This window comes from Cyclopterus lumpus, chromosome 6 (genome assembly GCF_009769545.1).
Source record: "Cyclopterus lumpus isolate fCycLum1 chromosome 6, fCycLum1.pri, whole genome shotgun sequence".
Classification (NCBI taxonomy): domain Eukaryota; kingdom Metazoa; phylum Chordata; class Actinopteri; order Perciformes; family Cyclopteridae; genus Cyclopterus; species Cyclopterus lumpus.
The window spans coordinates 7,900,984-7,913,597 of record NC_046971.1 but is presented as its reverse complement, the minus strand read 5'-3'; the positions used below and the strand labels follow the sequence as shown (position 1 = coordinate 7,913,597).

The window sequence follows — 12,614 nt, the reverse complement described above, 5'->3', positions numbered from 1 at the left end:
GTTGATTGCTGAGCTCTGGGAATGTGTTGAACAAACCAAGGAGAACAGCAACATTACTAAGTGTCCATTGTAATCATCTATTGTATACAACATTTCCCTGTGGGGTTATAACTGACGTGTCACAGGCTACCATCTTCTGTTTCACGTCGGAAGACAATAATATGACCAAAGCGGGAGACATTTTGACGAAGACAGAATGGGAAATGCACCTTTTTGCTGTCTTACTCAGGGTCAGACAATAAGATTGATACCAAATATGAAGCTCCCGTCAGCAGCTGTTAGCTTAGCTCGCCTGGCTCTGTCTCAGGGTGAGAAGGATCTGCCTCCCAGCTTCTCTAAAGCTCTTCTAATTGACATGTTATAAGTTTGTGTAATCTGCACAAAAGCCAAAGTGCAAATATTTCTTGGCCGGTTGCAGTGACTTCCTTAAGTTTTGTTGTCACCGTGAGGTTGCCAGGCAACTGGGAGAGACTGGCTCGTCCTTCATATTTAAAAGAAAGATATGAGAGTGGTGTCGAACTCTCAGCCAGATAACAAACAAATCCTATCTCCCAAAAGTGCTGCATCCCTAGATATTAAAAATTACTGGTGCCAATGTTGTCATCGATGATGAAAAGTAAAACTAAAAACCAAGTTGTAGTAAACCGTAACGCTCCTTTAAAATGTAGGCAGGGCTTCTTCTGTAAATGTAGAAGTATTGTTCCCAGGAAGACAACAGAAGTGGGCAGAAGTAGACAAAGTGAGCGGTCGCTGTACTTTTGTGTGATTGGTGTGCACTTTGTGTGCACTTTGTGCCTTTTTAGTGCAGAAAATACTCCTCTAGGCCACTTCATTTATCCTCCCTCCTTTCTGCCTCCCTCCAGCACGGTTAGAGGTTTTCCATAACAGAACCCACTTGATTTTCTTCATTCGGCATATGGATGGCACCATTACTCCTTACAACATCTTTTCACACCAGCTAGGCCATTTTGCTGATCTGCACAGTACATGGCATCATCAGACTCCTCCCCCCCCCCATCACCCACTCCTTTCCCACCCCCAAACCAATTACCAGTTATCACCAAGGAGGAGGCTGTTCATCCATTAGTTATTCATCCACCCAAGTGCCGCTTTTACTCTAATTCGATTTTCTCCCTCCATTTTACATTAGAACTCACTCCAAGATGGCAAGATCTTAAGAAGTTAAGCACAGAGATTAACTTCACATCTCTAAATCTCTTTAACAAATATACTCTGCCTCTACCATTAACCTTGAACAAGCTGATTAACTTAGCACTCAGTTACCAGTCCCAAATCATATTTCGCGGAATTTCATAATCCAGTCAAAATAAGATAGGACAATTATCTCGCATTCAACTGTAATCTGTTATTGATGAAAATGGAACGTCGTATTGATCTAATTTCAGGGAGGAAGTGATCTGATTCTAAGCAGAACAGGAGGATATCGTGGAAATCATTCCACTGAGCATCTGACAAACGGGGCGAAGCGCAGTATGAAATATGATGAAATGTTCACCCGACAGCTTTTCATGTGCAGCATTGTGAGCACCGCGGGATGCTTGTGAGTCTTTGCCTTTCTGCCTGTCCTATCTCTGTGTGCGTGTGTGTGTGTGTGTGAGAGTGTGTGTGTGTGTGCGTGTGCGTGTGCGTTGCAGCTTTCAACAACAGCTTTTAATGAATGCAATAACAGTGACCTACAATCTGTGTTTGGCAAGTTACTTGGAAACGTTGACACATTACACTGTTAGGTAATGTGTGACTGCTCACACAACGCAGCAGACAAGGCCGAGTGCAAAGGAGTAGGTGTAGGAATTGGCAGTGGAAGTAGGTGACGACACTGCGACGCAACACTCTTGACATTACGTGTTGGGAGAGTTCCCATTAAGACCTTGTCTCCCTTTGTCCAGTTTGTCCTCGCGCTGAGCGATTACGGCACAAGATTGGATAATAAAAGCATGTATATATATAAAAATGTAAAAAAAGACGTCCCGTGAATTTTAGAGCGGATGGTATGAGCCCGTTACGTTTAGAAACGGGTTCCGCAATAAAGGGAGTTCTCCACACACACGCGATTGCTGCTCAGAGAAGAAAATTGGCAGAATTCATCAAATGTTCTGTGGGCATAAAACCTCAGCAGCAGCAGCAGCAGCAGCGTGTAGAGCCTTTAATGTGAAAAATAACCCAGGGGGCCATGTGGAGTGTTTTTTATGTGGCTGGAGGGGTTCAAGGAGGCCTGTACATTGGTTCGTGTAAAGATGCTGAAGGGATTGTCAGATTTCCCCAGTGCTCTCTCTCACTCTCTCTCTCTCTCTCTCTCTCTCTCTCTCTCTCTCTCACTGTCACTCTCTCATGTCATTGGAGCGTTGCTTGAGTCGCTCAGACAGTAGTAGCGCTGGCTGTCTGGGTGTGATTTATGCCTTCATAAAGGCTGTACTGTAGTGAACTAAAGGCCGTTTTTTATTCTGACACTTATTATTGAAATGAGGCATTTGGGTGTTTTCTCGCAGAGAGGTAGTCATGTTCGTATGAAAACTCAGCCTTCCAGCATTTGGAATTACATTAGGGAGTATTTAATTCCACGTCTCTACTGAACGCTTCCCATTCTCACTAGTGTACAGTTTCTTTATGTTTCGAAAAAATGCAAATTGAGTTTCACAGGTTTAGAGACGGAATCGCAACATAAGAGACGTCGAGCTGCTGTGTAGCGGCTGCTGTGTAGCGGCTGCTGTTCAGGCGCGTAGAGCCAGGTCCAGGCCTCCGCTCTATTGTTGTCGGGAAAATAAACAAACAATAGAGTAGCAAAATTGATGAAGAGTGATTTTTTTGTTGTTGCCACTCTCGTAACCAAAAGTCAAGTTCATTTTCTGTAAGGATTTCTGAGGCTTGCGTGGACACAAACAAACTATCAGTACAAAAGATGAGCCTCTGCATATGAAAATATCCGGTTCTTTGATAAAAAGCCAAAGCTGCAGGCTTGTGTACATAAACACTTGAGGAGAGAAGTCAGCTATGCCTTCCATGATGCGCTCTGGTGGCCGGGGGGTTTAGGGCATGAACCGCGAACCTGCAAAATCCCCAGTTCAAGTCCGGCCAGAGACCTTTGTTGCACAGTGTTGCCCATTTCTCTGCTGTTGTGTCACGAACTGAGGCGTAAAATGCTCCCCAACAAACTACGACTTTAAAGGAGCATTTTAGTTGGAATGCAAAATGTTAACTACTTTGTTAGTGAAAGATGCTCATTTTTTTGGGATGATATGGATAACACTCATGTATCTACGCTAATTATGAACGTATAGCCAACAGCCAATTAGCTTGGCAGGAACCGGATAGAAGCAGATAGCCTGTCCAAAGACAAAATCTGCACATTTGGGGTTTTCGTTAATCCTAGAGACTAGTGGTTCTCTGTTGAGAGTTATTAATGATGTAATTCAGAGTAAAACTTTGAAATGGATCATTCCCAGAGTCACAAAATACTACTGGCCCCTCCAACTTCCCATACTCTTGTATCCACAATATGTCTTGTCATGTCTCTATGTTGACCTATCCACATTTCACGAGTCCTACCGTAACTCCATCAGCCTTCAGTTCAGTAGCAGCGGTCCCTCTTCCATCTCCAGAGCACAGTGGCCGTGCTCGCTAACGAAGACGAGGAGAGAGAACAGCCGTGTAATCGCCGGCTGTAAGCGCTACACTCCCGGGGCTGGATGACCTACATGTTACACTTTCCTCCATCTGCCTGCATACACTTAACACCCCACAGGCTGCCACTCAAACCAGCAGGTGACGGCACACAGGTGATATAGACTGTGTGTAACGGAGGCTCGCTGCGTGTACAGATGTTAAGCGCAACACCCAAGGTTACGCACGCTGGTTAAATAGCCTCGGATGCTCTTTCTGAAAGCCTCGTTTACTCGTCTGCGTAGCTGAAGTGGAAAGGGTGACCTTCATTCAAGTCAACACATCTCCTCTTCAGCCAAGCAATGCGAGTGAAGACGGACACGTTCTCCTTGCGCGCGGCCTGAACTCGAGCAAATTAAAAACAAAAACATTTCATTAAGATTCAAAGTGCTACATGCGAGCCATAAAGCAATGTATGCAGTTAATTTGAAGGCATTAAAATAAAAAAAAGCTAATGGACTATTAGAGTCTACTGCCTGGGGCTGCCTTTTCTCCTGCTAGAAGAAGTACATCAATCACTTCTATCAGTAATCCACTGCAAGCTGCCGGCGGTGGCTGGGCCTCCCTGCCATAGAAATGGTCCCTCGGCAGAAGCAACATCAGATGTGGCTGAAGTTGACATCTTAACAGATAAACTGGCCCCACTTTGCTACCACTGTCACTACATTCTGCCCTCGGTCTTTGGAGATATCGATGGGAGGCAGGAGTCGACGAGACGAAGGCTCTGACAAAGGAGACGCCTGAGGAGTCCGGCTAAGCTGCTACGGGTTACTTCTTTCTTGCTTGTCCTCCTCATACCTGGAGGATGCTCGATAAGATGGGACACAGACGAGGGAACCTTCGGGGATTGTGCTTCGCTGGAGGCGACTACACGCTCATAGTTGTATCAACAGTGACTTTCTAGTGAACTTTTTAAGTGTTTGTTGCTCAGAACAGCTTAAAGTGACGTGCGATATTTACTGGAGCGCAGACGTAGTGCACTCGGCTGCGTCCCAAGTGCACAATGTCTTTGTCAATATGGGACTCTGCCACAGAGAAAATTAAAGAAAAGAGGTTCCATGCTTTTGGTTACACTCCTCTAAGCTGGTTTACTGCATTTGTTGAGGGAAGGCTGGTGGTCATCTCAGGGGGCGCTGGGTTGGAAGCACATTTCTCTTCTGGCTCCAGCTGCTGCATATCCATATCCATGTGCAAACAGCCAGTAGATGTGTCTTGGTCCAGCCACTCCATCCCAACGGCCAGTTCTAGCAACGTCACTTTTTTTCCTGATCATCTCCTTGTGCAGCAAATGTGAATAATCACCTTTTTTTTCTTCCATATATTGATAAGATGATTCATGTTGACTCTGTGCATATGGAGCAGTTTTGGCCTCCAAGCAATTGCAGAGCTGCGTTGGACTTGATAAACACAACAGCTGCTAAATAATTAGTTGCACAGATTTTGTTTACCAGCAAGTGTTTATGAATGAGTATGTATTTGCATACTTTGGAAGAGGACGGTTTATGCTAGTGTGACTACATCAAAAATACGTGTGATGAAACTTTTAAGACGCTACAGCTTGTACTGAGTGTTAGGGAGTGAATGTGGGAAGAAATGGTGTGTAAATGTGACAAGATGAAGGCCACGTGTGAAATAAGCCGTTTGCAAAGATGATTCTCATTGGAATTCTGCTGCGTCGTCACCTTTTGGTATCCTCGGGATGCGCTAACTGATGATGCACTTTGCAGAGCTGTCGCAAGACATCTCGAAATGCTGTGATGAAGACGGATCTTCACGATGATAATATCTGAGAGTATCTCCGAAGCCGCAGCCAGGCCTCTAGAAACCCTTCCCATCTGTCAGATTGGACTGCAGATCCTCCACAGCAAACTGAGGCAATGTGTTTAGCTGGAAAGACATCAGCCAAGGGGACAACCACAAGGATGGCAAAGTCCCTCATGCTGGAGTTAAGGCTACTTTATATTCTTCTGTTGATTGGGGATTAATTGTTCCATCTGGCTCTCGTGAAAAACCATTCAAGAGAATAGAAAAAAACCAACCCTCCATCTTCTTTTTCCTGACTTTTCCTGACGCTGAGGTTTGGTAGGAGGAGCCTGGACCGGTCAGGGTGTAACAGAGGGAGAGCTGGGAAATGTGATGATTTTTCTTCGGGACTGTCATACGCCATAGGCTGCCTCATTTGTCTGCTGCAACTCCTTTGTTTCCACCAGGCTCCCTGTTGCAGGATTAGCCCGCGGTGCGAGACAAGAGCAGGAAAATAAGACCGAGAGAGAGAGAGAGGCACAGTGGAAGGAACCATATAAGCTAATTATTATAGTATAATGTATTCCTATAGTGCTCCAAGTTTCTTTAATACTGTATACTTAACTCTAATGTACATGCTGCTGTGTTTAATACTTGCTGACAGGGCAAAAAAACTGAATGAAAGCAGGTTTGGAGTATATGAGGGAACAAGGGATGAGGAAGGCTGCACAACTGCACTTTTCCTCTAAATTGCCCTGCAGTTCCATTGGAGTGGTGTTGACCCACTTTATCTCCCACTCAGGTGATTAATGCAATCTCGCTACAAGCAAAGGTCAGGTTTGGGGGGGCAGGTCAGAGCACAACACGGGCGAAGGGATTTGTTTATGGCTACTGAGAAGAATAAGTTGTTTGTTATTTTGTAGGACATAACTCAGTCTCTGAAGACACACTTTGAGAAGGGAAAGTACAAAAATACAATAAAACACACACACACACACTCCTCTCTCTCTCTCTCAGTTAGCAGGTAATGATGTTAGTTCTGTGGAAATCTGTTAAATACAAACATTTTATTCACGTCTCTCCACATGAGGATCAGTGGACCTTCGAGTTGTATAATGTCTTCTGTGGAATTTCTGCAGGAAGCTTTCTAACGCTTTCTAACGCCCAGATTGGTCAATATTGAACATTCTTTCTTTTTCTTCAACTTCCCAGAGGTGCAATGCCAAATTGCTGCGGTACCACTTTAAGCTCTATAACGCTGAGATCCAGTTGACGTGTGTGTGTGTGCCTTACCACCAACCTGATTTAGGCTGACACACTGAGACAGACAATAAGTCAACAATGTACCTAGCCTGCATGTCTTTCAAGCAGTAGAGACACATTTTGGGATATATTGTTTTTGTTTTTCCTTTAGTTCACATAATTGAGTGGTTCCTAAACCTAAAGCTTGGGCATGATCAATCGGAGGGAGATTATCAATGTTGACTACAATTAGTGTTCTTGGTGTTATATGCTGACAGAGATCATCTTATGACAAGGGATACCACAGAAAAATACAAAAAATGGAAGTAATTTTTCAAGCATTAAATAGTGAAAAAAGACTTCTTATCTCAGGTTCCAGCTTCTCAAATTGGATGATTGGTTATTTCTCTTTGTCATATACTGTATAGTAAGCTGAATATCTTTAGTCTTTGGAGTCTGTTATCAGGAGTCTATTATTTCCTACAAAGACCAAATGATTGATTTATCAAAAATCAAGTCCAAAAATCGTTAGAAATCAATAGATTGCAGCCCTATTCATAAGCCAAAACATTTGGTAAACAGACATAGTGTGCGGCATAACCACATCCTGATCTGTCGCTGTAAGTCAAAGGAAATGAGAAACAAAAAAAACGGACATTATTATTATAAAATACATAACACCCCATGCTGAGCCTGGCTATGTGCCAACGTGTATGCGTTCAGCTTCTATCAATACTTTAATGCCACTTGAAACCTGTTGGGTAATTCTTTTTAAATGAACACGTGTCAAAAAGCAAGTGAAGAGTAAGCCGTCTGCGGTTGAAAAAGAACGCTCTCCGTTCCCACAGGACTTCTGTGTGGTTTCAGTTAGAGGCATCGAATACATAAACCTGAATTCAGGTCATCTGGTCAGAGTCTGAACGAGGTGTTTAAAAGACAGTTTGTGATGTAAGTTCTGCACCAGCGCTGAGTTTCCCAACCGTGCTGTATATTTTTGCCCGGCTGACACTTTCTTTTACTTTTCTAGTTATCATTTAAAGTGATTTGCAGTGCGAGCAAAATGCCCCACTTCAAAACTGTATTTAAATACAATAGCGTGTAATTATGCCATCCAGCTCCTTTTTTTTCTTCTTCTTCTTCTTTGCTGTTATCTATATTATAATCTCTGGTTTCAGCGTTTATACCAAAGCGCACTCTCTAAGGTATTTCACCATCACGGCTTCTCTTCCAGAGAAATTACTGGTGTTAAATGAAGCAATGATTTTCTCTATATGTGCCAGCTGTAGTGCAAATGGGTTTCAGTCTGCCAGAAGATCCCGTTGATTTTGTGAAGATGAGGTTGAAGATGGACTGAGTGAACCAGAAGCCATTTGGGCTTTAAACCAAACCTTTGGATGATGTTGCATCACTTTTGTGTGTATGTTTATCAATGTTATGTTCATACAGACTCTTTTGAGAAGACATTCAGGAACAAACATAAATTCCTATCTAAATGCATCCGCCGTAGAAGACAATATGGCGGAAGGGCCCAGAGTGCACAGTGCTGTCTTTATACAGTCGGTTGCTTATTCATTCAGAGACCATGGAGGTGTTTTCTGGGGATCTGGTACCAACGTTTTCCAGTGAAAGTTGAGGCGAACTGTCCTGGCAGAGGCTCAGATGCACAACATTAAATGAACATCAACATATTGAATAAAATAAAAGTACTAATAACTGTATCTAGTTTTATTGGCTTTTTAATTAATGCCCCTCAGCCAGCACACTGTGCATACTGAGATTAGCTGAACCAGGAAAATAAAGTCCATCACGGCTCTGCTTCCATAAAATGATTCTATTGCAAAAGTCAACAGCAATAAAGCGCACAAAGTTTTTATATCACAGACGAAATATACACATATACGTCATATATTTATATGTGTGTATATATAATATACTATTTCCTTGTCCTCTAAAGGTGAACGGGAAGGAGTTGTCCAAGTCCAGCCATGAGGAGACTGTGGAGGCCTTTCGCGTTGCCAAGGACCCCGTCGTGGTGCAGGTCATCAGGCGGACCCCCGGTGGTCGGCCCCATGGCCCCCCTCAGGAAATCCATGTGGTGGATGTGTGCACTCAGACCGACATCACCTTTGAACACATCATGGCGCTGGCAAAGCTCCGGCCTTCGACCCCTCCCGTGCCTGACGTCTGTCCCTTCCTGCTCTCCGACAGGTGCGTGCAATAGTTCATGCATTTTGTTGTCATTTCATTTGAAGTCTGTGTCAACTTTTGTAACTTTAAATATCCCAAAGGTTCTGAGATCCACCTTCCCGAATAAATAAGGGGGAAAAACAAAGTCATGACCCAAAAAAAAAGAAGAAGAAGAAAAAATAAACTGGGCTGTTAATTTCTGTCATGCCACTGTCAGCTGTAATGACCAAAATAAATTACCCTCACCCATCACTGCCTTCCATTATGAATCCATAGTTAATATATTCAGGGTCATATTTCCTCACCAGAGGCTTTGGAGTTTTTACTGGCGCAGTGTTTTCTCTCGCGTCACTTTTTCCTTTTTAAAAAAAAAAACTGATCCTTTGCATCCAATTTAGCGAGCAAACAGTGAGAAAAGACTTTACTACCTACCTTTTTGCGAAATATATCTGTAATATCCAAACGTACCTGGTCATTTAAATTATGAAGTATACTTTAACATGTTTTATTTATGTGAATTATCGAGCACATTTAGATACAAAAACAACTAGACGGCGCTCCGAGGCGGCTCACCCATTGGTGGTGAAATACATGATTATGATTCAAAACAGGATTTATAGTTTGAAGGAGACCAGTGATTTGATAAAGTTGAACATATTATTATTGAATCCAATATAATAAAAAAATGATTCCTGTTCAGTGCCTCAAGAGTTTGTTGTGGTGTCCTTGTTGTGACTTTGGCTGGGACTTGAGGTAATTAAGAAGGTTTGGGGGGGGGGGGGGGGGCATGGAGCAGACATATCAGTGTTTGCAGGATTAGCATTACAAGTACGCCAGACGTTTGTAAAATATAAATGAATTGTCTAACCATCTGTATAGTCTGACAAATATAGATTTGTTTGATGAATGAGCCTGGCGATGTCCTTCACGTCTTCTCACCAACGGGTCACACTACATTTAGAAGAAGGGAAATAAAGGAACGGGGCAAATTGTTCCCAATTAACCATTATTACCCAATGTGTGTGTGCAGTGTCCTCGCCTTTTCAACGTTTAGTTTAGCATTCATTTAAATGCATCGTGAGAGTGATGAAGTTTGGAATATCATAAGCAAGTCCACTAAAAATGGAGTCATTTATGCCTGAAGTGACTTTAATATTCAGTTTTATTATCTGGTTTTCCGCACATGCCGTTTAACTGTCCTACAACTTTCACCCTCCCTATGTTACTGTACTATTGTTTAAGATGATGAAACATAACTTAGCTGTACTATTAATTATGTTTGTTGAGTGTATATGTCGATAAATATAGAAGAGATGAAAGAACTTACTTGGGTTACGTACAAAGTGACTCAAAACAACATGGTGTGATATCACAAGAAACTCTAATCACATCTCATCTGGATGCTGGGAAGTACAATACCTCAAAGTTTTTTATTGTTTATTGCGGAGTGAGGCATAAAAATATGCACAAAAATGATCTTGAGAGTTTTAGGTATCGGCAGGAGGTTTTCCTGGAGAACAACAAAAGGAACAGGATTCATTATTTCCTCTTCATTCCGTTCATCTCAAAGGAGGAGTAAACTGAGAACAAGAAAAGTTTAGCATAAAGGAATATCTGGGTTCCACCTCTTGGGAATGAAAACATGGCAATGCAGGAGCTTCATAGCGCAGAACAGGGAAGTCGAGATGATCTCGGCAATCGTAAACATCTTGAATTCTTCAAGTACCTGTTGCCATTGGTTATTGTAGATTTGCTTTGATTATTGCTTGCCTAGACGATCATTATTAAAAAAACAAACATAAATAATGTGTTATTATCAGTGTTACACGCTAGATTTGAAGCACTGTACACATGACCTGATCAAAATCATCGCCACACCTATATATCTCACACAATATCACCATACGATCCCCCACGGGGGCCTTCTTGCCATAATTGGAGCTGCTTGCCGTCTCCATTTTGGACTCATTGAGGGTTTACAAGGTGATTAAAGCAAATTGGCTAATAAAAAGCGAGGCAACACGTGCGTCGTGCGCTCGCAGGCTACTCGCAGCCCCGTGGGCCCAGCACCAAATGTAATCAATGTGTCCTATAAAACTCACATTTTCTTCTCCTCATCTGAGATCAGGTGCACAATCCAATATACGGCAGCTTTTTTATTGACGTAACAAATGTTTGTCGCTCCTGTTTTTGAGGCGAGATTGTAAATTTGTAATTGTGTCCTTTGCGCCTTCTGCCAAATGTTGCTTCTACGTGTAATATCGAAGCATCAGGGGATAAAGTAATCTGACATTTACCGCTCTGGTTTTGTGACTGGAAGATTGTTTGAGACAGTTTTACAGTGCTGGGTAATCTGACAGTCAGACGGCCCCCTGAACACATCACTCAACATGTTCAACAGAGTGTCTTTCTGAAGTTTTTTTTGTCCACCGTGATTATCCTGTGTGGCGCCGAAGCTGCTCATCATGTTAGGCCCTCACAATGCCGTTTTGTTCGGTGACTCAGGGAAGCATAATGGAATTACACCCTACAATGTGGGGGGTTTTTGTCTGTAGAGTAGGAAGCAAATGATGTGCATGTGCTGTTATTAACAAGGGGCTGTATTTTTATCGCACACACTCCAGCAGGCAATGAAAGCCCTCGACAAATCCTTTATTCTTCCGATTGCGGCAAAGACAAAGGCGAGGGAATCCTGTCACTTAGGGCTATTGAATGCATTTGAAAGTAAAGCCCGACTCACCTCCTCTTTCTGCCTCACTCCCTGTCTGTCTTTCCCCTCTCTTTTTTTCTCCTCTCCTTCCTCTGCCTGTCTCACCCCGACAGCTGTCACTCTCTTCATACAATGGACCAGGATTACTATGAAGGGACGGGCTACCTGTCCCCTGCTCCGGCTGACTGTGAGAGGACAGAGGAGTTTGAGTACGAGGTAGGAATCACACTTCACACCGCTGATTACAGATTCAATGGCGTGGTATTGTCAGTTCATTTTTGCTATCTATAAGTTGGCAGATAAGTTAGATAAGATAGAAAGAGAACTAGTGTTGCTATTATGCAGTTTGTCCACTAAGACGTTTATGCGTAGTGCACATCATAAGTGAAAACACCTACTGGTCCGTAGTGGCTTAAGGGTTCTTATTTAAGGTGACAAATTGAGTAGCGGCCCATGTATATTGTTATTGTTATGGATATTGGACTCAAAAGTCCAGTATCAGGAGAGCTTTACTGCTAACAAACAAGTTCAGTGATACATTGCTGAGATTTAGCACAGAGTTGCACCCATGTGTACAAAGGCAAACACACATCTGACCTCTGCAGTGCACGGACACACACACACTCCCTTAACACTCCACGTTTAATGATGCTTAGCAATTGGTGGAAGGTCCCAAACACTAATTGACTCCACAGGCAGATCCCAGGGGGACCATAGTGGCAGATGATGAGCCCCATTGCAAGCAGCTTGAAAAAAAAAAGCCTTCGCTCACATTGGAAATGATGAGACGCCTCCATGTTTTCACTTTCTGTCGACAAGGCGAAAAGAGAAAATTGAAAACCTTCAAACAGACACCGTTACCTGAGACTCACTAATTGTTTTCACAACTCTGGGAGAAGAAACTAGTAGCTGTGACTGAGAGCTTGATCACATCCAATTAAAGTGAAGTGTGTGTGTGTGTGTGTGTGTGGTAGGTGCGAGTAAGAAAGAAAATATCAAAGATAGAAACACATTTCTTTGCTTCAGCATCTTTACCGGAGTGTAAGTAACAGGA

The 12,614-nt window shown here is 42.9% G+C and overlaps 1 protein-coding gene across 2 annotated transcripts in view; it reads left to right on the top strand.

Moving 5' to 3' along the window:
• The window catches only part of LOC117732294 (PDZ domain-containing RING finger protein 4-like), a 105,993-nt gene that overhangs the window by 79,308 nt on the left and 14,071 nt on the right, over positions 1-12,614 (top strand). For both annotated transcript variants that reach the window (XM_034535154.1, XM_034535155.1), the window contains 2 exons: positions 8,618-8,871; positions 11,674-11,776. In XM_034535154.1, coding sequence (XP_034391045.1) covers positions 8,618-8,871; positions 11,674-11,776 — 357 coding nt within the window. The remainder of the gene's footprint in view (positions 1-8,617; positions 8,872-11,673; positions 11,777-12,614) is intronic.